General features: G+C 40.1%; 3 protein-coding genes across 5 annotated transcripts in view; 2 read left to right on the forward strand and 1 right to left on the reverse strand.

Moving 5' to 3' along the window:
- Positions 1–14,336, reverse strand: part of BRCC3 (BRCA1/BRCA2-containing complex subunit 3) — a 57,948-nt gene extending 43,612 nt beyond the window's left edge. Inside the window, exons 1-5 of the mRNA XM_006736913.3 lie at positions 14,139–14,336; positions 13,460–13,476; positions 12,625–12,679; positions 6,491–6,610; positions 3,110–3,197 (exon numbers count right to left, since the gene is read on the reverse strand). Coding sequence (XP_006736976.1) covers positions 3,110–3,197; positions 6,491–6,610; positions 12,625–12,679; positions 13,460–13,476; positions 14,139–14,261 — 403 coding nt within the window. The 5' untranslated portion in view covers positions 14,262–14,336. The remainder of the gene's footprint in view (positions 1–3,109; positions 3,198–6,490; positions 6,611–12,624; positions 12,680–13,459; positions 13,477–14,138) is intronic.
- Positions 14,337–14,832: 496 nt separating this feature from the next.
- Positions 14,833–24,148, forward strand: CMC4 (C-X9-C motif containing 4). Of its 3 annotated transcripts, none has more exons than XM_006736916.3 (3): positions 14,833–15,043; positions 21,792–21,859; positions 23,788–24,148. In XM_006736916.3, the coding sequence occupies exons 2-3, from the start codon at positions 21,802–21,804 to the stop codon at positions 23,934–23,936; spliced, it is 207 nt and encodes a 68-aa protein (XP_006736979.1). In that variant the 5' UTR covers positions 14,833–15,043; positions 21,792–21,801; the 3' UTR covers positions 23,937–24,148. The 3 variants fall into 3 exon arrangements, with proteins under 3 accessions (XP_006736979.1, XP_030887733.1, XP_030887732.1); XM_031031873.2 differs by lacking the exon at positions 14,833–15,043 and adding an exon at positions 20,631–20,760; XM_031031872.2 differs by lacking the exon at positions 14,833–15,043 and adding an exon at positions 20,728–20,861.
- On the forward strand, positions 14,905–20,534 carry MTCP1 (mature T cell proliferation 1). The gene is made up of 5 exons (XM_006736915.3): positions 14,905–15,043; positions 19,734–19,885; positions 20,005–20,175; positions 20,257–20,308; positions 20,397–20,534. Exons 2-4 carry the CDS (start codon positions 19,781–19,783, stop codon positions 20,302–20,304), a joined length of 324 nt encoding a protein of 107 aa, XP_006736978.1. The 5' UTR covers positions 14,905–15,043; positions 19,734–19,780; the 3' UTR covers positions 20,305–20,308; positions 20,397–20,534.
- Positions 24,149–25,039: the final 891 nt, after the last annotated feature.

Below are 25,039 nucleotides of genomic sequence, written 5' to 3' on the forward strand. Positions count from 1 at the left end.
CTTTAGTACTTTAACTGTTTTTCTTCCTCACAAAATCGTAAGGTCCAAACCAGCAGAAACTGTGACTACCTTGTTGCATCCAGGTATCTTATAAATTTGTTGAATAATCATTTTTCACTCCTTCTCACTTGTCATTCCTATTAAGCATAATTACCATACATACTTTAAATCATTACTCATTTTTTTCCCAAGACTTGCTAAGAGGGCACCTGTTTCACTCAATTCTTAAACAGCCATTTGGAGATGAGCTATGTATCTTTGTATCTACAAAATTCCTTAGGCTCTGGAAATCCACAACAATCTTGTCATTGTGAACACCCGCTTAGTTGGGAGAGGATTTTTTCTTTAGTTTTATCTATAGTTTTGAGATCTTAGTATTTTTGTTAATCCTTCCAGTGTTGTCTGCCCTTCAACTTTAGATAATCATGCTCTCTCCATGTCGAGTTATACAGATAAATGCTTTGGTATCTATCTTTGCTATTGTGCTAAGCATGGGAAAGAATGCCTTATACATGATTTCATATACTGTTCTGATAACACGTTCCCCTTTTCTGTCAGTGAGGAAACCATGACACAGAAAAGTTAAAAGATCTTCTCAACCAGTAAGTGGCTGAAATGAGATTCTAGCAGACCTGTTCCCTGATAGAATCCAAAGCTGCTATTCCCAACTCCCCTGCTATAATAACTCTCTGAACTTTCTATTGCCTTTATTCCATTTTGTTATTTATACCTTTTCCTTACCCAGTTACGTATTATTATTTTTTCAAGGTAAGATCTCAATGCTCTAGTCTCTAAATTTATTTTGTGTTAAATTATTTTCATTTGCCTCCTTAATATTATTTCATTACTTAGAGTTGGTTTTTTGTTCAGTTACATTCTGCAGTGACTTTGTTTTCCTAACAGCCCTAGGTTCTTGTTGAGCAGCTTGGATCTTTTGCCCCTGAGAGGAAAATTCAATCATTCTCTGAATTCGGAACACTTTTTGGGTGTTCCACTTCAGAGACTGATAAAGTTTTTTTCCTAAGTTCTTAGAGTTTCTTTTTTTTGCCAGAAAATTCTCCATTCTACTCATTACCATAGTGACAATAACGTTCAGGAATATATACACTCCAGCCTTCCTTTCATTAGTGCTTGGTACTTACTTCTCTCTGGCTATGCTACAACCATGGGAGAAATTTGAGGCAAATCTGATTTTAGTGTTGATGGTGGCAGGAAAAAAAATAGCTATTATTTTTGAGTAAAAGATAAAAATCAAACACTGAATTTATTCAGTGATATAAAGGTTTTACAGGAATACATTATAGCTATAAAAACAACCCTTATTAGGAAATTAGCGAGCTAAAGAATTTGAATAAGGTAATTTAAATAATATTATTTCAATGTTAATTTCTCAATTTTCATAAATACACTGTGATTATGTAAGAGAATATCGTCGCGTTTAGGAAATCCATACCGAACACTATTCAGGAGTTAAGGTGAATACTGGCTGTGACTTATTCTCAAATACTTCAGAAAAAACATAGACACACACACACACACACACGTAGATAGCATGGAAGAAAATGTGGCAAATCTGGGGGGAGAGTATCAGGAATTCTTTGTACTATTTTATCAACTTTTAAGTCTGAAACAGATTTAAAAACACCTTATTTTTATTGCAAGTTCCAGCTTTAACCTTTTTTCTTTTCCAATTGAAATATATTTTTTGTTAATACAAGCTATCTTAGGCATGTCACTCTTACGTTAACAGCAGGTCAGGTAAGTTTCTGTCAGCAAGAAATAGAGCAAGTCTATTATCTCCCTTACTCTATATCAGTACTTAACTGGGACTATGCACCAGAATTCTTTGAGGAGTCTTTTCATAATATACCCACCCAGGACCTACTCCCAGAGGTTTTTATAGCAGGTCCAGGCTGGGAAAGATGAGTTTAAGACAGGTACATTTTATAAAAGCTCTCCCAGGTGATTCTGAGAAGTATCCCTGCCCACCCATTACTCTAGATACAGAGGACCACTCAGCTATTATTATAGTCTGAGACTGCACTGCTATTGATTTTTTGGCATTCATACCGTGGTGTAGATGAATATAGAACTTACGATCATCTCAAGCCCCTATAACTAGAAAGAGAACACCACAGTGGAAAGAGCACTTAACCGATGTAAGCCTCAGTTTACTCCTCAGTACACTGCGGGGAGGATCTCTAACTCACAGGTTACCATGAGGATAAGAGGAGAAAACATTCATAAATCATTAGCAAATGGTTATATGCAGCTTGGATCTTTTGTCCCTGAGAGGAAATGTTAGTTCCTTGGAGGAACTAACATTCCTCCAAGAATGTTAGTTCACTTTCCCCAAGCAAAGTTATTCTACTTCTTTCAAGAGTCAGGTACAAACAACAACAACAACAAAATGACCATGATTCAGGAAAAGCAATAAAGATAAAAAGAGAGAAAACAATTTTGTTACATTATACTGATTAGTGGGGTGAGGAAGTAGGTTGAGAGCCTCAACAGCTGGATGGAATATGTGTTAAACCTCAATTTTGTAAATTTCACCCCTCACACCTTTAAGTCTTCCGAATGGGAGTGTACTGGACAGTGGTATTCAGCAGTCAGCAATTTTCAGTTACAATTTAATTTTTTTTATATCAGCCAATTGTCAGGCTTTAGTTAGTAATGGTATCCTGAAAACAGTCAAAATGGAGTGCTAAAATTTTATCTCTATTAAAAATAGTATGACATAAATCATTACTTTTAAAACATAGCAAAATAAAAATAAGGGCACCTGTTTAAGGATAATTAAAGTATGATTTAAAATAACCATCGTTCATATAACAGAGAAAGATGATACTGATTTCTAAAAACAACAAACATGGGGCGCCTGGGTAGCTCAGGCAGTTAAGCGTCTGCCTTCAGCTCAGGTCATGATCTCCAGGTTCTGGAACTGAGCCCCGCATCGGGCTCCCTGCTCAGCCAGGAGTCTGCTTCTCCCTCTCCCTCTGCCCCTCCCCACTGCTTGTTCTCTCTCTCTCTCTCTCAAATAAATAAATAAAATCTTTAAAAAACATATAAATAAAAACAACAAATATTGCAAGCCTATAATACTTACCAACATGTGAAGGCCAAACAGTTATATGAGGATGGGAATGATACCAGCCCACAACTCTCATGGGGCGACCTGTTAGTTCAGCCAACCTGTGTGTCTGTCAAGGTGTTTTCAACTTGTGGGAACAAAATTGGTGATGCTAGTAAGGGCTCAGAAAGCATCCTGAGGTTCAAAATAAACCTATTATAGGGGCGCCTGGGTGGCTCAGTCGTTAAGCGTCTGCCTTCGGCTCAGGTCATGATCCCAGGGTCCTGGGATCGAGCCCTGCGTCGGGCTCCCTGCTCAGCGGGAAGCCTGCTTCTCCCTCTCCCACTCCCCCTGCTTGTGTTCCCTCTCTCGCTGTGTCTCTCTCTGTCAAATAAATAAATAAAAATCTTTAAAAAATAAAATAAAATAAAATAAACCTATTATAATTTAACGTCAACAAAAGAATGAAATAAGGTTAATCCCCAGAATTTCCCAGACCTCCCATTTAAAGCCAAAGGTATTTCTTTTTAAAAACAGAATCAATTTGGGGCACCTGGCTGGTTCAGTCAGTAGAGCATGCAACTCTTGATCTCAGGGTTGTGAGTTCGAGCCCCAGGCTGAGTGTAGAGATTACTTTAAAAATTAATTAATTAATTAAAATATAAAAATAGAATCCATCTGGCTTCCATTATCATATATAGTTATATTCTCCTAATCCAATTTAGCTAATGTTTGATCACTTAAATACTTAACACTGTGCTATCTGAAAAGAAGCTTATCTAAATCTTTGGAACTCACTTACATTATTAACTTGAGTAATCTTCTAGCCTCTCTCTAGCTCCATCCTACTCGGTTTTGAAAAAGAAACACAAGATTTAAAAAATTTGTTTGATTTCTCTCTGGCAGCCTGCCAGTGTCAACAATAGCAATTGGGATGGTTTCAGAGACCAAATGAACAAAGACCCCCATGTGTCTAGAAATAGACCACCAAAGAATATTTTCCTCCTTTGTTCTAGAAACAAAAATTTCCCATAACTCTACCTGAGGCTCTAAGTTGAGATAAGAATTCAACTTAAGGATAAGAAGCGGTCCCCTTTTGTTGCTGCTCATTGGGACTTCTGCTGGTATCTTATAAAATGCTGATTTGTTTTCCTGCAAATTACTTACATTAAAACACAATAATCCTTTCTATACAGCAAATCTTGAGAAAGAATACTTTTTAAATAATTTTTTAAATGCCAAAACTGACTTAACTTCTCTAAACCCATTTCTTCAGCTTGCAGGCTGGGGAAATTCCGCTTCCAACAGCAGTGAAGAGTAAATGAGGTAACCCATGCAAGATGTTTAGTAAATGCTTAACAGATAGTCATTGTAATGTCAAAGTGCAATAACATGCAACAGTGTTTCCAGCCATACCCCCATCTTGGAAATGGACTAGTTTCAGTTCGAAGTTACAATATATAATCACAATAATAAACATCTTGTATACAATTATATTCCGGGAGACGGAGAACAGATTAGAGGTCGCCAGGGGTTGGAGCGGGAGCTTGAGGGAGTGGGTGTGATTTATACAGGGGGAGCATAAGTTAGACCTTCATGGTGATGGAATAATTTTGCAATCTTGACTACTGTGGTGGTTACATATATTTGCACATGTGACAAAAGGGCAACAGAATGACACACATTGTATCAGTGTCAGTTTTCTGGTTTCCATATTGTATCGCCAATTATTTAAGATGTAGCATTTGGGGGAAACTGGGTCAAGGATACAAGGACCTTTCTATAGTATTTTTGTAACTTCCCATGAATCTATTTCAAAATAGAGTTTTTAAAAAAGATGGAAAAGGTACATGCCATAAGAGACTGATACATGTGATTATATAAAAATACAAAAACAATTTGATTGGAGAAATACACACACCATGAATAAGCTAAGAAAAATCATTATCCTTATCACAAAGGGCTAATTTCCTTAACACAGAGTGCCTATAAATTATTAAGAAGATTTCCAAAGCAATAGAAAGATAGGCAAAGGAAATAACCAGATAATTTTGAGAAAAATAAATGATTCTTAAAAATTAAAAGCTGATCACATTTACTCATAATTAGAAAAATGCTAATTAAAATTGCAAGAAATAAGATACAATTTTTTGCCAATCAGATTGGCATCAATCAATAGCTTTGACATACCCTGGCCTGGTAGCACAAAAACAAAAAACTGTGATAACCCACAGTGTTTATGAAGGTGTAGGGAAACAGGCACTTTTGCATACTGCCAGAGTAAACTGGTTAAACAGCTACAGCTACAAGTACACATAACCTTTGCTCCAGCAGTTGCACCTCTAGGACTAGATTGTACAGATACATGCACACATTTGTGAAGTGCGAGTAATGTACAAGGTTACACTGCAGCACAGTAAAAGATTACAAACAACCTAAACATCCGCATGAGGACAGAATAGTCATCAAGGGCTATATTCTGCAGTCAACAGAATGAGGGACCTCTATGTACTGATGTGAACAATAGTCCAGATACACTGTTAAGCAAAGTCATAAGCTATCATATATTAGTTTTTTTAAAATAGAAAATATCTGTGTATGTTTCTGTATGCTCAGAATTCACCTGTAAGGATACATGAAAACCTGATAATCCTGGTTATGTCCAGGGACAGACCACGAGGGAACTGGGGCATAGAGGCTGGAGAGAAAATCTTACTTTGTACATATTTTTGTACCTTTTAAAGTTTGTACTATGCATGTGAACCGCCCATTTTTAAAAGTTACTTTTTAATTGACAACAAGATAAACTTAATCAAAAAAACAATGAATTACTAAAAGCCACTGATGCAAATTTAACCTGCTATAGCTGAGGTATGGAAGTCCCGATCATAGGAAGCAAATGTCCCATTTGATCCTTTTTTGGTTATATTTAACATGGAATATTGCCTTCAGTTTTCAGCAATGCATTTTTTTTTTTTTTGAGAGGCAGCCTCCAAAGAGAATCTCTCCAAAGGATAGAGACCAAGATCATCAAGGCCCTAGAAATGAAATCATATTAGGAAAACTTGGAGGGGGGCAGAGGACTGGAGAGGGGTAGTGCAGGAATGAAAGGAAGGAGGAGGGAATTCCCCCATAGAGTTCATTGTCACAGGATTTGACCCTGGGATCTTTTGGCATTTAAGAGCAGGAATGTTAAAAATTTCTAATTTTTCCAATAAAAGCCACTCAAAAGGAAAAATGGAAAGAAATTCTGATTAACCAAACAATTGGATCTGATGGGTAAATAGGAAAACTGGGAAAGAGTCACCAGGAAGAAAACCTGTGAAATCTCCTCAAGCAGGCTAAGGCAGCAAACAGAGAAGCCTGGCCTGGAAGTCCCAGAGCACATAAAAGCTTCTTATTGACCAGTAAGGATATCTCTGCCTCTGTTGAGGCCGCAGACAGCTGCTCTGGAGAAATTTCCACTCGATCCTTCCTCTTATCAGAACGTCGCAAGATGATGACAGAATGAATGTGAACAATTCTGACGGTGTCAACCTAGAGGAAAATCCATAGAAATGTTTATTTCTCTCTCTCTCCAATAACACGTGTATTGTATTATATTATCAGGTTAAAAACTGCATTTAGAAAACTGACATTTTTCTCATGAGTAACAGAATATGTCAAATAAAAGGCATCCAAGCTCAATATATGCATTTCAAAACAAAAACATAAATGCTAATATTTGGATGAAGGAAGAGCTTTTTGAATGATCAACTAATAATCATTTGATTTACAACTACGTGCAAGATACTCTCACAGAAAAGGATACAAGTCAGAGTATGACAATCCAAGGCTAACAATCAGAGACTGACATCCACATGTTCAAAATGCCATCAGTTTGGTTAAGCAGCAAATATCATACATGAAACTATAATGAAATAATGTAGTAAATCCCTGCTACAAGAGCTTAGAGGAAAGGAGTCACTTAGATTAGAAAAAAATCTTCATTGGCCAACAAGTGTACTATTTCCTGGCTGCTCTGAGAGTGTGTGAGTGTGCGTGCGTGTGTGTGTGTGTACACAGAATTTCTAGAGATGCCAAATGGATGTGAGTAAGATGTTTGGGAGGCATGTTGGCCAACTGGTTTAAGTACAGAACTTGAGATGGAATGGCAGACAGTAAGATTAAGATCAGAATAAAAATGTATGGGACCTCAAATACCATGATCTGCAGGATGAACTGGAAGGAAGGATATTGTTTCAGGTAGCCTGGATGTGACGTAATGATAAAATACTGGGCTAAGTGGATGGCAGAGATGGAAAAAACAGATTTGAGACTCATTAAGAATCCACAAGAGTTGGTTGCTAATGGCCCATGGGTGACAGAGGAAAGGAAGTTGTCAAGGACAACCTCTAAAATTTCAGGTTGAAACTCAGTTGGCAGATCTAAGTTTAAAAAGGATCAGGAAGGAAGGAAAATGAGCTGACCTAGGATGAGAAGATGTTAACAGAGTCAAGGAATAGTGTAGGGAGAGGGAGCAGAGGTCCAGGCCTGAATTAAGGGGGGTACCCATGTTTAGGATGAGGTAGGCTAAGAGGAGCCAAAAAGGAAGACAGAGGAGTGAAAATCAGAAGAATGAAATGGTTCAAGAATTTCATGGGAAGGGGCGCCTGGGTGGCTCAGTCGTTGAGCGTCTGCCTTTGGCTCAGGTCATGGTCCCGGAGTCCTGGGATCGAGCCCTGCATCGGGCTCCCTGCTCAGCGGGGAGCCTGCTTCTCCCTCACCCTCGCTCCCCCTGCTTGTGTTCCCTCTCTTAATTAAAAAAAAAAAAAAAAAAGAATTTCATGGGAAAAGATGGGTGTGGCACTGGCAGATGTGGTTGCCTTTTGTGCCTTTTTCCACCAAGTGAACTCTTTCACAGCTTGAAATTCCCTGCTCATCCTGTAAAGAATTAGTCATTCTCCCTTCCCATACAACTGTTTTTATAATACACACATATCTCACTACAGTTTATATCATGTTGACATAATTTTCTGCTCTACTAGAACATAAGCTTCTGAAGGGAAGGGAACATGTTTTAGTTATATTTTTATCCCCAGCAACGGTACAGTGTCTGGCAGGCACAGAGTACACAATAAAGAAAATCAAAAGCAGAGATAGAAAGACCCTTGACCTCTCAAGGAGCAACAAGACAAAAAGCTGAGTTTTCAACAGAAACAATGAAAGCCTAAAGAGGATGGAGTGACATATTAGAGTGCATCAAGACAAGATCTACCAACCAAGAATTCTATATTCAAAGAATATATCCTTCAAAAATGAAGGCAAAATAAAGACATTTTCAGATGCAAAAAATTGAGAGAACTCATTATCAGCACAGAAGTACTAAAGAGACCTCTTCAGGCAGACGGAAAATCCCAGATACAAAGAAAGAAATGAAAAACACTGTAAAAGGTAAAATATGTGAGTAAATACAAATGAGTACTAACTGTACAAAATAGTAGTAACAATGCCACAGGGGGGCTTAAAATATCTATAGAATTAAAATATGTGACAACACTAATCTAAAAGGTGGGAGGGTATAAATGAAACTAAAGTGTTCTAAGGTTCTAGCATTATCAGGGAAATGGTAAAAATAGTAACCTGTATTAGACTAAAAAATCAAGAATGCATACCGAAATATGTAGGATAACCACTAAAAGGAAAGTAAAAAAAAAATGTTATAACAAGGAGGCTCAAAGTGGGATAATAAAGCATATCTGATTAATTTGAAAGAAGGCAAGAAAAAAGAGAAATAGCAAATAAGTGAGTCAAATAGAAAGCAAAAAGATAAAGCCATAACCCATATATATATATCAATAATTACATTAAATATAATTGGACTAAATACTCCAATTAAAAAGATTATCAGACTGGATTTTTTAAAAACTATATGCTGCTAATAAGAAACACACTTTCAGTATCAGTACACAAAAAGACCAAAAATAAAAGGATGGAAAAGGATATGCCATGCCAACATCTACCAAAAAGATAAGGTCACTGAACTTATGAAGTTTAGTATCTATTTGGCCATACAAATTAATACAGAATTCCAGATGAGGGCATGGACTCTTGAAAAATAAAATTACATCATTAAGACTGGCAATGTATTTTAGTATGAGTTGATGCCCAGGGTGACTCTTTTCTCTCTCTATTGTGAGATAAGATTTCAGTAAGGAGGAAACGAAGTTCAGGGTAGGATGGCAAGAACAGCCCAGACATAGATGAAAAACAAAATAAGGCAAACATAAATAAAGGCCACAAAGGACTGACAGATGTCCCTGAAAGCCACTGGTAGCTGACGGGCTTGAGAAAGCCTGTTATAGTCATAGTCACATAAGATATTCCAGCTTAGCTAGATTGGCCCCTACGCCTTTTCAGTCTTGGAATTCAAGTACTAAAACCCAGTTGCTTTTGCTCCTCTGTCTTGGTATAGAGCAAGGGCTAGCAAAATATGGCCTGCCCAGCCTCCCTTGGGCAAAATCTGGCCACGTTCATATTTACCATCAGGCCCTTTATAGAAATCTGTGCCCCCTGGCATGCCTCTCCACGGCTCATGGGCAGGTAAACACTAATTTCCTATTTTAGGGAATGTATGTTCATTCCATACAACATATATACGTGAGGGCCTAAGTACACAAAGATAAACAGGATACAGTAGTCATGTCCAGGAAGAGAGACAGATTCCTTAAAGGAGACAGGTGGCACCTGCAAGGGGTTAAGGAATTAACCAAGCAGAGGAGAGGGATGCAGTCCAAGCATAATACCCAGCAGATACAAGGAATGAAACAGTACAGCATAAACTGGAAAATGCCATAATTTACCATGGTTAGAACTTGGAGATAAATAGAAATGAGATCAAGAAGGCCCTGAATGCTTAACTAATGAGGCTTCATCCTAAAGGTAATGGGAAATGCACTGATTTTAAGCAGAGGTATGTCAGACTTATGTTCTCAAAAGATCACACCCTAAGCAATCAGAAGACAGGACTAGAGGCAAGAGACTCGAGGCAAGAAGACTGGGGAGAGGCTAGCGAGTATTCAAGAAAAGAATAAGGATCTCCAATAAGGTAGCAGCAGTTGGGATGAAGTGTTGGAAATAATATGGGTAATTCCAAGGTGCCCCCAGGCTTGGGAACTACTGTGGCAGAGGAATGTTCGAGTGGGTTTGAGGAAGAGGGAAGGTTCAGTTTTGAACATGTTAGTTTAAGATGCCTATGTCTAGGGGCGCCTGGGTGGCTCAGTGGTTAATAGTCTGCCTTCGGCTCGGGTCATGATCCCAGGGTCCTGGGATCGAGCCCCGCGTCGGGCTCCCTGCTCAGCGGGAAGCCTGCTTCTCCCTCTCCCACTCCCCCTGCTTGTGTTCCCTCTCTCACTGTGTCTGTCTCTGTCAAATAAATAAATAAAATCTTAAAAAAAGAAAAGATGCCTGTGTCTAGCTAAACTTGAAATAGGCAGTAGTGTATGAAGTACTAGAGCTTGGGATAATTGATATTAACTACTATCTACTGGATATTAACAACAACAAATATTTATTGGCTACCTGCCATGTGTCAGGCACTTGGAAAAATGCCTTCCATTTATTAACTTGGTAACTCCCCCAGTGATACACGCACCCCAATGTTTATAGCAGCATTATCAATAACAGCCAAATTATGGAAAGAGCCCAAATGTCCACTGACTAATGAATGGATAAAGAGGTGGTATATGGTATATATATACAATGGAATATTAGTCAGCCATAAAAAGAAAGAAATCTTGCCATTTGCAACTATGTGGATGGAGCTAGAGTGTATTATGCTAAGTGAAATAAATCCAGCAGAGAAAGACAAATACCGAATGATTCCACTCATATGTGGAATTTAAGAAAGAAAACAGATGAACATAGGGGAAAAAACAAAGAGAGGCAAACCATAAAACAGACCCTTAACTATAGCGAACAAACTAAGGGTTGACGGAGGCAGGTGGGCAGGGGGATGGGTTAAATGGGCGATGGGTATTAAGGAGGGCACTTGTGATAAGCACTGGGTGTTATATGTAAGTGATGAATCACTAAATTCTACTCCTGAAACTAATATTACACTACATGTTAACTGTAAAACAGTGATAATGACAGTCACCAACCTCATAGAATTGTTGGGAGAGTTGGATTTGGGTAATGTATGTAAAACACTCATTATTATGTCTATTTTACAAATGAGTGTTAGACAACATGCCCAAAGTCACAGAGTGAGTATCAGAGGAAGGATTTAAAGACAGATCTGTCTAACTTCAATGCCGTAGCTAAAGCCATAGGGAAGGTAATGTTGCCCAGAAGACATTCCAGGAAGGCAAGGAGGCCAAGCCAGAAACTTGGAGAATACCAATATTTAATGCAGAAGATGAAGAGCCCATAATGGATGGGAGGGAGGGGAGAGGAATAGGGAGATACAAAAAAAAAAAATGACAGTTCAGAGTTCCGAGGAGAAAGATTAAGATAAGCACCAAGAAATAATCCACTGATATAGCAATGGGGAGGTGGCTGAAGAGAGAGAGCTGGAAACCAGATCTTGGTATGTGTGACTATTGAAGGTAAAGAAATAATAATGATTGTAGCCTATCCTTTCAAGCAGTCTGGCTATTAAAAGAAGGATATAAGAGTAGTGACTACAAGAATATACAGGATTGAAAAGTTATTTTTCTTTCCTTTGTGAAAATGAGAGTAATTTAAGCACATTTGTATTCTAAGGGGAAAAAGCCTGTCAAAAGGTTGAAGACTCAGAAAATAGAATATTTGATAAGCAAGGTCTCTGAAGAACCTGTAGCTCTGGATAGGAAGTAAACTTCTTCCCTTGATATGGGAAGAAAGGAAGCAAAGTGGTTAACATGGAGAAGTTTGGATATAGGGGTAAAAAGTAGATGGAGTTGTTGCCTGATAGTTTTTACCATGCCCATCATCTGCTTGGCAGAGAAGAGGCCATAATTTATTTTTATCGTATTTTACAAAAGCAGTGGCCTGCAACATATTGGAAAAACAATGAAATGGCCCTATACCAAAAAGTATAGGTTGAAAAGCATTATACTACACCACGAAGGCTAGAGCATGCCAGAAAAGGCGAGGCGGGATTGTAGACAAGAAAAAAAATCAAGGTAGACTAAGAATTATAAGTTATGGATAGTTTGCTTATAGGAGAAGGTTGCCCAAGTAGGAATTGGGACTTGAGATAACAGTGATGTGAAGAAATTCACAGATTTCAAGGAAGCAAACCAGCCAAAAGTCTCAAGGAAGCAGGGAGAAGGGCCAGAGATCAGGCAGAGAACAGCAAGGAGGAGGGCTGAGAGCGATTACTCATCTGAATTTGCTACAAATAGAAAAATTAGGTTCCAGTCCTAATGAGTATACTTTTCATCTGATTTTACTAGAGAGAACACCCTACCCAGCCACAAGTGTGGGCCTGCACAAACCAGTTAATCCCTGGCTGAGATCATCAAATTGAGGACAGAAATCCCTCCCCAACTGAAAGTTTCTATCATACAAAAGTCTAGCACACATACCTTTTCAGCAACTGTGCGTATTTCAGTTCCGGTATATGTAAATTTGGAGTCACTCCTTTTGGGGATAAATTAGGGGGAAAAAAGGAACTCAGGTTTGGAATATAAAAAGATATTAAAGCAAAGTAACAAGATTCAAAGTTTTTGCAATGAAACCTTAGCAGAGACAAAGGAAGAGTGGCTAAGTACATAATCTGCTCGGTGGCAAAGCGAAATTCCTAGAATCCTGGGTATGAAGGAGGTGGGCTTGAGAAATACACATTCCGCTACGCTTTGAAATTTAAATAAAGGTAACCCAAAGCTTTTGCCTCCTCAAGCATTCAAGTTCCTGGACATCTCTGAGATCATTGTAGGGTCCACCAGGGGGAGGCAGAAAGCCATTGACAATTTAGTCAAAGGAATGAGTCAATAGGGGGAAATGTTTCTTAATATGCTTATCATTTGCTGCAAAGAAAATTATCTGTATTTCATTGTCATTTCAGGAGAGAGAGAACATAAAACATATCAAGAAATAAAACGGAACATAACAGCACTGTATGAGTAAACAAAATTCTATGTGTAAGAGCTTTCACAGGTTCACTCATGATCCTGGTACCCCCTACCCATATTTTTTACAGAAGGTCATACATATATCAACTGAAAATTCTCCTAGTAGGAAGTAAGGTGGAAACCAACCTTCAGGGTTGGGGTGGAATTCAAAGTGTATCACTGAGGGAACTCCGGACTCATAATGGTAACTTAAAATACAAGTTGTACACAATATTGCCAACCTTGTCATAATTTTGAGTTAACAGTGACATAGAGATCAAAAGATATGAGTAAACAAATATAATCTTACCTTGTGTCATCATTCAACTAGAGTGGGAAAAAGCAGAAAACATTATTGATCACATTACGCTAGTTTGATGTACATGGATGTAGATTATATGAAACTTGGGTCATGTGTTCCTGTACACCAGCATGAAAGACTGGAGAATTCTTACTTCGGACTGTAAACAAGTAAGGTCTATCTCCTCATCCTCTTTTGCTCCTCTCCAACACTTAACCCAGTGGAAACCTTTGCATCTTTGAAACCCTCTTCTCTGTCTGGTTTTCTGATACACTTAGAAGGCTTCCCAGAAGGCAGACTGGAGGCGAGGCCAGGGGCCCTAATCGTGGTTGGATGCTTCCTAATACACCGGTGTCCTCATTATACTACGATGTCTTTACAGCCTGACTTGCGGTTTTGGTCAATGGGGTGATAACTCCAGATCTAGAGAAAAGCCACAGACTATAAGAGAAACTGCAAGGCCCACCCGGAGGATTATGCAGATCGCTGGGGGTTTGCGGGAGGCTAAACAAGCGTCCAGAGACAGAGGAAACAGGGCCCCCACTACCTGACCTTCCAAAGGATCAGCCCAAGGGTCCAGGTCAGAGGTGCCTGTAGCCTCCGCAGCCGTGGGCGCTGCCAACACCCACCCCGGGCACACGCTGCGACTGCTCAGCAGGGTTCCGGTCAGGCTAACTGACCTACTCACCTCCCCTATACACAGCCCCATCACCTCCTCCTTCTCTGTGCTCAGAGCGTGGTTGAGACAAACTAGGAAAGCATCCGACTCCAGATGAACCGCCTGCACCGCCTGTACCACCTGCACCGCCATCTTGGTCCGACCCTGCTCACGTCCGCCTCGGGCCCACTCCGGGCCTGGCCAACCGGGTGCTCCGGAGCGCGGGTTCCGCGGGGGCGGGGCTTGAGGAGCGCGGGCGGGGCGGGGCGGGGCGGGGCGGTCGGAGTGGGGCGGGGCTCGAGGGGGGCGCGCGGAGGCGGGGCGTGGGGCGCGGGGGCCGGGCGGGGCCGGCCCGGCGGCACCTGGGAGACGCCCGCGCCGGTTGGGGCAGGCGTGGCCGTGGGGCGGAGGGCAGTAGCCGGCCGCGGTCGGGGCGTCAGGCCGGGTGGCGGGGTGGGCAGGGAGGCGGCGCTTGCGGGTCGTGGGCCGACGTGCTCTGTGAGCGGCGCCCCGGCGGCCGGGCCGGCGCCTCTCGAGCGCCCGCGCCCATTTTGCCCGCCCGCTGAAGAGAGCCGTACGCGGCCTACACGCTCCGGGGACAGCCCTTTAAGGCGGCCTCGCCGCGCGCGCCGGCCTCCTGAGCCAGGGGGGACGCTCTTTTGAAATTCGGTCCTAAGACAGTTCAGGTTTTATTTTATTTCGCTTTGTTTCCAAGTTACGGCCCCTGAATTTTGTACAACTCTCCCTGGACCACTTCCGGTTGCCGGCCCTCGCCTCATAACTTCGGTTCGGGTGACCTCGGCCCGGGATGCCCCTCGGCTCGCCCCAGGCTCACGTCCCGATCCTGGCTTGAGTGGCCCAGGGCGGGGGACCTGGAAGTTTTAGCCTCGCTGCTCCTGAGGCGGATTAATTAGCCCAAGAAACATTATATTCATGTGAGTAACCTCTTCCAGAAACAGTGCTATACTGTATCTGAAAAAGTATCACTCTTAAGCTTGGCTACTGCTATGTTCTACAAAGGCTTTTAGGTATCTTATGTGTTCGATACAGGGAACGGGAATGAGGGACTTCAGTTTTTATTGAAGGTCTCAGCTGTATCGCAGTCGATATCCACAATATAAGTTTCCTCAGCTCTCCTTGTCTTGATGATATCAGACATGGTGAAATTCTATGTAAAAGTAATTTTCTTTTCAGGAATGTCAAACGTGCCACGGGTAAAAGTACAGATCTTTCAACTCCCAAGGTTAGGAATTACACGTGGATTTTAGGAACCATTCTAAATCAAAGAAAAATACATGCCGTGCCGCCTCCCACAGCCCATCAGTGTTTGTTTGTTTGATCTGGTTTTCTATTCCCTGTGCAGTGTTGAAGCCAGGCAGGCATGGCAGTACTGGAAAGGGAACATTCCCAAGATGCTACTTGAAGAGGTGTTGATGCTTTGCTCTTTTCTCCCAACTCAGTTCCAATCCAAGTCCCCCCACAAATACGGCCCGTATCCACTGAAATTATCTGTGACATATATACCAGCAACCTCCATTTTTACCTAATGCTTAAGGATCACATGGCACCTCTTTCCATGATTCGTCTTGATAATGATGAAGATTGGGCAAATCTTGAAGTGTGCAATTACATTGGACCCATCTAAATTTTCTCTTAAGTTTCAATTTTACACCATATATTATGTCCAGTTACTGTTCGTGGCTTGTATGCCCTGCCTTAATGGGACAACGATGGCTGTTCTCATTATTATGTTTAGTAATAGAATATTTTGAGTTTTTAAAGTGCCTTTAGACACCTTCAAGAGAAAAAACACCTTTTCTTTGTTGTTGCTGTTAGTCAATCTCAAATATCAGAACAACATTCTCTAACTTCTATAATGCTCATGACTGCATTTTTACAGTTCTAAATGTTTAATTGGAGTACAGAGAAGGACTCTTAAAATTTATGGCAAGCTTATTTTGTGCTAGACACTCTACCAAGCATTTATATTACCTTTCTATGTAAACTGCCCCAACTGGAATCAGACTCTACAACTTCCTACCTGTGTTGTGACTTCATGCAAGTTACCTAACTTCTCTATTCCTTACTTCCCTCATCTTTAAATGGGGGGGTAATGACAGTATCCATCTAATCAGGTGATAGTGAAGATTAAAAGAGTCAATATACATATAACATATAATAAGTGCTAAATAAGTGCTGACCATTATGATCAGTATGTTGTTTATTTCTCATTTTACACCTCAGAAAACAAGTGTAGAGAGGTTAACTTCTCCCAAGTCACAAAGCTATTAAGTGGCAAAATCAGGATTCATACCCAGGCCAGGCTGACTCCAGGGCATGCGTTCTTAGTAACTTCACCCATTGTAATTAAATCAGTGTATTAATTCACTTCAAAGAAAATAAGTATATCCAACTAATTAATGTTTAAAAATTGTTCAAACACCTGGAAATTGAAGTAAATTATATTTTTCTTAAGGAACCCTTTCTATGTTGTATATCGTCCATTTAAAACATAATTTATGAAATGCCTTACTAGGAAATTGTCTAGGCCAGTATGGTCTCTGGCCATGACATCAAGGTGACCCCCATGGGGACAGTCGGCTTTAGTGCCTTACTGGATGATAAAGCCATATAAACACTTTTTGAATCCATTTGAATTTGCAGATGGTAGTTTTCCTTTGCGTTGAGTGGAAGAGGTTTATGTTGTGTATTATACTGCACGTTGTGCCTGAGTTTATCTTGAGGATTTAAGAGATTCATCTTAGTTCAAGGGGTTCTGAATTTTATGAACAAGTTTCATGTGCAGAAAAATGTTCTCTACTCAAATAAATTTGGGAATTGTTAAAGTTTCTTTACCGTGTAACTTGCCAGAGCTTTTACTACACTAATAAGCTTTATGACTAAAAGATTCCCAAACTTATTTGACCAGGGAAAAAATTAGGGGCAAGTGTTCCAAGAATCACATTTTAGGGAAATGGTTTGCAATTTATACAATCTATGATTTTATGGTCCTTCATCTTAATCTTAGTCATTCAGCCTTTGCTTTTCTCTGGTAAGGATGTTGTTGGTTCGTGCTCATATGGCAGCATCTCGGTGAGTGGTAGCACACACAAGTCCAGGGTCATGTGCTGGAGTTTGTTCCCAGGCTCATCCTACTGATGCCCAGCATGTTGGCCTTCAGGTCACAGCAGCACATCACACTGCCTTTCTTAGAATATTTTGTAGTGACTCATAGGCCTCTTTGTAGTAATTCATAGTAACTCAGACTATCATCTCCAATTTGTTTGCCCTCTATACCACTGGAATCATTTCCTTTTAATGTCAGTGTAACCAGTAAAATTTTGCTTTTCATTCAAAACAAATTTAAATGTCAATATATTAGTTGTTGTCTATCTGTGAATGGACCTGTCTGTGAAGGTGAGATGGTACTGAAACTCTTAACACTTGGTTTCTTTTTTTTTTTAATGGCCATACTTATTTCTTTTGTACTCAAAATCCAGACTTTAATAAATATTTTTTTCACATTAGTATTTACTTGGTTTTTGTTTGTATCTCTCCTTTCCAAAGCCCTGGGGAAAAGGAGAGGCAGAACAATTGTATCTGCTAAATGGAAAAAAAAATGGCTTTGAAAAAATATATAGGTATATAATATACCTAGAGAATCAATCTCTGTCCATGTATGTGTGGTCTTTATCTGTTTCCCCTCTCAGCATACATATCCACTCACTCACAGGAACACTGACTAATATTGAGACTTAGGGTGCCCAGTACTACTGTTATCGAAGAGCTTATAATACTGTATTTGAGGGGAGACAAGGCTTGTGAAATAAGCAAAGCAAATATGCAAAGGCAATTTATAATTAGAGGCCAAAATATGAGCTTGAGCTGAGACATAAATGCTGCAGTAGTCCTAAGAGGCAAGAAGTTTTCATAGAGAAGGTACTGAGATAAACAGAATGGCTTGTGGAGGCATTTTAGACAAGTAGAAAGCTAGAGCAAGGATTTGGAGCTAGAAATGGGCCTAGTATTTAGGGGAAAGTTTGTCTCAAATATGGTGGTAGTGGTGCTTGCTGGAATTGGTGACAGATAGGATGTAGCAACTGAAGAAGAGGAAGAAGTCCAAGATAACTCAGAAGTTTTGAGTCTGCAAGATCAGGAGAGGTGGTGTTGCCACTGAGAGAAATTGGAATTTGGTGAAGGAGAAGGGGTTCTTTAGGTGAGTTTGAAATGAGGGAGCCCTATAAGATGGGAGCTTACAATAGGCTCAGAGTCAACTCCAATCAGGGTACAATGGGTGAAGCAACTATGATGCTCTTAAATTATCCACTGAAATCAGACCATTTCTTAAGATCTTAAGAGATCTACTTGGAAGGTGAACTAACAGTGTTAAGAAAAAAAAAAATCAAATTGTTGTCCTTGAAAAGAGGGCTTGGTTTAGCCCAATTAATTCTTTCTGGCTTTTTCCTGGGCTGTATCATACTGTGTTCTGGCATCTCATTTGCTCTTGACAATCTCAATAATGGTTTAACAACCTCCTGAGATGTGCTGCAGTTGCTGTCCTACCTTAAGGCCACCCAATGAGAATAGGAGGCCTTTGTTTTGTGGGGCAGATGCCCCAATGCTGTTATCTGCTCTGTCAAAGGTAGAAATACAGGGAAACGATGCCATGATGCTAGGAACCAGGTACAAACAATTCATTCCTCCAAAATGCAGGTCAAGTAATTGTGAGGCCCTGAAATGAGATCCAGAGCTAGGCAGAAAATCCTTATGGGGTTAGAGCCAAATCTGCATTATGGAAAGAGTTTGCCCAGGAGGTTTGCTTCCTTTACACCTCTCAAACGGCAGAGGGGTTTTTCTGGCCTTCTGACTTGGGAAATCAGAATTTAAATGCACACCTCTGTGGAAAAATGGGTTCCTGTGACATCCTGAAGCATTATCAAAATGAAACAAGGACCTAGATGGATAACGATCATTTGCTCTCAGCTCCAAATCACCATGATCCCCAAAGTCTTTTGCAGCTTCAAAATTCCATGAAGCTACCTTAAATATTTTCCTTAACATGAAAACCCCCTTCTGGAAGTGCCCAACTACTATAAGTAACCTTTCTAAGTAAGCTGATAAATAGGTTGCTTGTCCTTAAAACAAACTTTTAATTTACAAAGCGATGCACATAATTCAGCCTTCACAATCCTTTAAAATGGAATTGCTTGAAAGGGGCTTTTACCTGGGGAATATGGCACACGTGTCCATTGTTGCCCAAATAAGTGCCTGTGCATACTCTGTTGCTACCTACATTTTGTCAGATGCTGCTTTGTGAGTGCAAAGACTGTGACACCACTGCCCAGCTTCCTGAGGTGCTAGTCCTACATTTCCACAGAACTCCCCACTGAGCTGAGGAGCTGAGTGCTTCACAGTCAACAGTTAGCATGACCTGAGGCTCTGCTGAATGTCACTTCAGTGTCTTGCAGGGAGCTTCAGATAGCCTCGGCTCTATTTAGGCTGTGCAAGTAGACATATAAGAGTTTTGTTCTGGTTGGTGGTTGCTAGTACCAGGTCACCTTGCTCACTGGTGAGTTCATTCAAACCCAAAAAGTCACACCTGTGTCCTGTGCGCGGGTGCTGCAGGCTTAGGTGGAGAAAAGCAGGGCTAGAATTGGAACCCAAAGCCCAGAATGGCAGGAGAGGATGTGGGGGCTCCACCCGATCACCTCTGGGTTCACCAAGAGGGTATCTACCGCGACGAATACCAGCGCACGTGGGTGGCCGTCGTGGAAGAGGTAACTGTTTACATTTTGCTTATTTTTTTAATTGACTTTGCTTTCAAGCAACTTGGTGTCTAACCAGTCTCAAAATCCTGAAATCTTTTCTTTTATTTTTGTCATTTTTTTCCCATTAGGAGACGAGTTTCCTAAGGGCACGAGTCCAGCAAGTTCAGGTTCCCTTAGGTGACCCAGCTAGGCCAAGTCACCTTCTTACCTCCCAGCTACCTCTCATGTGGCAACTCTACCCTGAGGAACGCTACATGGATAACAACTCTCGCTTGTGGCAGATTCAGCATCATTTAATGGTACCCATGTTGCTTAATCATTTTCCATTGTATTGGGGCTCTTACAACAGAGTACTCTATAAACTTTTCTTTTTCTGACAGGTCAGGGGAGTACAGGAGCTGTTGCTTAAGCTTTTGCCTGATGATTAACCTGGTATGTATTTCTATTTCTCCCCTGTTCTCCCTTCTTCTTTTTCACTCTATTCAGTTGTGGTGATTTTAATGATCTATTTTTTTTCCAGGTGCTGGGATTCTAGGAAGATATGCTCCTCTGTTCTGTTCAGTATATGGCAATCACTTCATCCACCACTGCAGTGCACCCACCTGTGGGCCTGTGGGGAGGGAGTGGGTTGAAAAACTGCTCAAGAACACAGAAGCTTAGGAAGGGTCATGAAGAACACCACAAATGGAACTGCAGAGAGGGGGTTACGTAGGCAGAAAGCAAGTCAACAAAAGCACTTAGTCAGGATACGTAACTTGAAATTGACTCCTTTGGAAATTGCCATAGAACCTTTAATGGACATCATCAGCTGGAACTGGGATCTGATGAATCCCACAAAAGTCAGCACCTGCTACAGAACAGATGCCCTGATCACCAAGGACTTGGTACTGATTTAGAGAGAAGAGAGCAGCTCCTAGCAGCATCAACATCTATTTGTCGCTTATTTGCCCTGCAGCAATTCACCTGCCTTTCCTTCCCCCATCCTGTAAATATCCTAGGTTTTGCTCCAGTGTTTCCCCTCCCAGTACTGACCTAACTTGGATCTACTGAGAACTTAGGGGGCTCTGAAAAAAGAGGTTATTTGAATTAATGACATTAGCTACAAAGGCTCCTGGGCCTTTTTCCTTTCTGAAATTGTGCCTTCAAATTATTAGAGGTTGCTAATCAAAATCGTGGGCACTTCAATTCATTCTCTGGTTACAGATATTTTAAATAAGTTGGTTTCTGTAAGAGCTCCAAAAATTATTTTAGCCGCTTAACTAGCACCTTTCTCAGGAAGTGATAATAGCACCAAATATTGCTGATTCCTAGGAAATCATTTACTACCTGATAAAGAATTTTCTGAGTTAAAGTAGTCATAAGTGTTTATGTACATTAAAAGTAAGGTTTTACTTTCTAAAAAATCTTGGGAATCATAGCTACCATGTATTGAATCCTTACTGCCTTCCTTCCAGGCACTATTCTGTGCACTTTATATACTTTATCACACTTAATCCTTCCATTAATGCTTTGAGGTAGGTAAGAATGGTCCCCATTTTACTCATGAATTATAAGGAAAAAGGCTCAAGGAGTTTAATCATTTACCAAGGGTGGTTCTGTGAATGATAGATCTGAGCAGTGGACAGGCCTATTTGGCTGTGGCATCGGCTCCTCTAGCCCACAATTGGTTTACAATATTCAAGATGAGGTGATTGAATTCACGGTTTTATTTTCATGTAAAGCTATTTATGTCTTCCAAATTGAATGAAATGGATATTATAAAAATACAGTTGATTCATCCTATGAATGGGAAGAGTATTTTTTAGTGCAATTGTTTTCTAGCATACCTGGTTGTCTCAGAAGAAAATTCCATCTAGAGGGGCTTTAAAGTCTTTATGGATAAAAGACAAAATAAAAATCATTTTTCTTATTTTAGTTTTCTGGATATGCCGCAGAAGGATCCGTGCCAGAAACAAGCCTGTGAAATACAGAAATGTTTACAAGGTAGTATGTTAAATGCTTTTTTATATTTTTTCACTTTATCTGTGAACTAACTACAAGAGACCAATTTTTCTTTTTATCACAAATGATATGAGCTCCTCTCAAATGTAATATTTCTGTAATTATCCTGAAGATTTTTCTCATTTCATCAAAGATGGAGAAAATAAAAAGTGATATGATCCAAGCTTCGTGTTTGCAATTCTGGTTGTACATTAGAATCACCTGAAGAGCTTTAAAAAAAGCTCTTGCCTAGAACAATTAAATCAGACTTCCTGAGGATGGGTTCTGGGCAGGAATCAGTCTAAAAAGCTAACCAGGTTATTTTAATGTACAGCCAGAGTTGAGAATAACTAAGCTGAGCAAAGTCCTTTTTTAAAAAGACTAGTTTTAAATGGGTTGGTTATACTTCACTGTGGCTGACAACCCACTTCTTAAAAGCAATCAGGTTAGAAATGGGGGTTGAAAATACAATTGGAATTCAGGTTGCCAAAGTCAGCAACTAAGTCTTAAAGGCAAAAGCAAACTTCAACTAAAGCATATTTGATGTGATCTGTCCACTTGATTTTTTCCCCCAATTTGGTTTTAAATTGGCCAATAAGTTTGACCAAATGCTAGAGGATTTTATATTTATTTAAAATCAGCACATGATTATTGGCAGAACAGATAGAAAAAGCTACAAGGCTTTCTGAACTTCAAAAGTGACGTTTTTGATAACTTTTCCCATTATTAAAGTAACAGATAGAGATGGATGCCCATGAAAATATAGAAGGGTCTGAAGGAAAAATGTTAAGAATTTACCCAAAGATTCACTACTAAAGAAAACTCTTGTTTGTGTATTTCCTTTGACTTTTAACTTTCATTCTTAGACTTTTTATGATGTAAGCAACATTTCATAAAAATCTTAATCTAAAATGTTAATGTATAATGATAGTAATGCTACTTTATTCATCCTTTTCTTTCCTTCCTCCAAATTTAAGAAAAAGGAAAATGTTTTTCACAGTTTCTTTTCCCAAATAAATTCTTACCTTATTTGAATTAGCAACACATGGCTACAGTGTGGGAGGACTGAGGGCTGGAAGGACTAAGAGAATTAAGCACAGCCATAAGGGTTTTAAACATATTGAGTCATTTAATCCTTTCACCCATTAGGTGGATGCTACTATGACCCCCATTTTATAGATGGAGAAATTGACACAGAAGTTAGATAACTTGTCTAGGGTCACACAACTAATAAGGGGTACAGTGAGGATTTGAACCCTTTTGGTCTGGCTCCAAGCTTGGACTCAGCCACTCCGCTGTATTCTTTCTAGTCAGAATTGGGTTTTTTTTTTTTTTAATCCTGGACTAACTCCCATGCACCCCATTTTAGCACCGGGGGACTCAGATCAACTGCAGCTGACCTAGAACCTTTAGGTCAAGTTCTCCTTGACTTAAGTTCTATGTATAGTAGGGGGTCTACAAAATATTTTCTGTAGAAGGCCAAATAGGAACTATTTTAGCTTTGGAGGCCAGAAGGTCTTTGTTGTATAGTGTGTGGGTGGGTATGTGGGTGTGTGTTTGCAACCCTTGAAAAATGTAAGAACCATTCTTAGCTCACAGCTGTAAAAAAGAGTTGAACTCTATCCAGAGGCTGCAGTTTGCCAACCTCTGTTGCACTTACAGCCACCACTGTCTTAGAAAAGGGCACGTAAGCTATTAACTCAACCTTAAAGAAAAGGAAATTCATATATAAAAATAGCTTTCAACCACTTTGTAAATCATGCTTTTTTTTTCTAATTATCCTGTTGACTGGTCTGTACATCAGAAAGAATTAGGTGGACTTGGGTACATCCTCTTTCTTCCAGGTCTGTAGAGTGGGAAGCACTGATCTAAACTTCCCTGTGCCTTAGTTCTCTGAGATCATGACTAGGGTCTGCCTGTCTGTTTTTCAGCCAACAACTACATGGAATCTAAGTGTCAGGCTGTCATCCAAGAACTGCGTAAGTGTTGTGCTCGATATCCTAAGGGAAGATCTCTCGTCTGTTCGGGATTTGAAAAAGAAGAGGAAGAAAAGCTGACACTGAAGCCTACATCAAAGTAAAGTTCTGCTGAAAAGTTAAATGCTGCACCATGTATCCACCAAGCAAGTTTTGTCTTCCTGACTCTCTTCAGGCCAGGTAGCAGCAAATATCAAATAAAGTCAACTATAGAAGTTAATATGCCATCTATGCAGAACAGATAGACATATAAATATATTAAATATGTAGAATGTAATAAAACTGAGCTGCTAAAATAAACCTGTTAAGTGAAAAATTTTTGTTTGGTACTTGTGATATTGCGACTTATAAGACATATATATTTGGTCTTTATCTCCTTTCCTGGTACAGAGCTCCTAAAACTCTTGAAATTTCTTAAGTGATAAGAGTGATAAACGTGTCTTGTAACTTTAATGAGGTAACTTTTGGAAAGCTCCTAAGTAACCTGTGGATGGGGACTGGTTGCCAGGGGAACCGTGTGATTAGAGGGTTGGAACTTTCAATCCCTCACTTCCCCCCCACCTCTAGGGAGGGGAGAGGGGCTGGAGGTTAAATCAAACACCAATGGCCAATGATTTAATCAATCGTGACTGTAATGAAGCCTCTATAAAAACCCAAAAGGACTGGGTTTGGACAGACCCTGTCTGTGGGACCTTGCCCTTTGTACCTCTTCACCTAGCTGTTCATCTGTATCCTTTATAATAAGCTGGTAAATGTTTAAGTAAATGTTTTTCTGAGTTCTGTAGTTACTCTAGCAAATTAATCAAACCCAAGGAGGATGTCATTGGGAACTTCAGATTTATAGCCAGTAAGTCAGAAGGACAGGTAACAATCAGGGCTTAGCAATAGGTGTTTGAATTAGGGGCAGTCTTGTTGTCTGAGCCCTTAACCTGTGGGATCTGACACTAATTCCAAGTAGATAGGGTCATAACTGAATTAAGTTTGTAGGACACCTAGTCAGTGGCCACTGAGAATTGGGAGAATTGCTTGGTGGTGTTAGGAAAAAAACACATGAGTACTAAATGTATTTGGTTTTTTAGAAAAGATTTTATTTATTTATTAGAGCATGAGTGAGTGGGGAGAGTGGCGGGGGAGAGGGAAAGGGAGAGAGAATCTGAAGCAGACTCCGTGCTGAGCACGGAGCCCACTGTAGGACTCGAAACCAAGA

The sequence above is a fragment of the Leptonychotes weddellii genome, chromosome X (assembly GCF_054177405.1).
Source record: "Leptonychotes weddellii isolate Sample4059 chromosome X, ASM5417740v2, whole genome shotgun sequence".
NCBI classification, from domain to species: domain Eukaryota; kingdom Metazoa; phylum Chordata; class Mammalia; order Carnivora; family Phocidae; genus Leptonychotes; species Leptonychotes weddellii.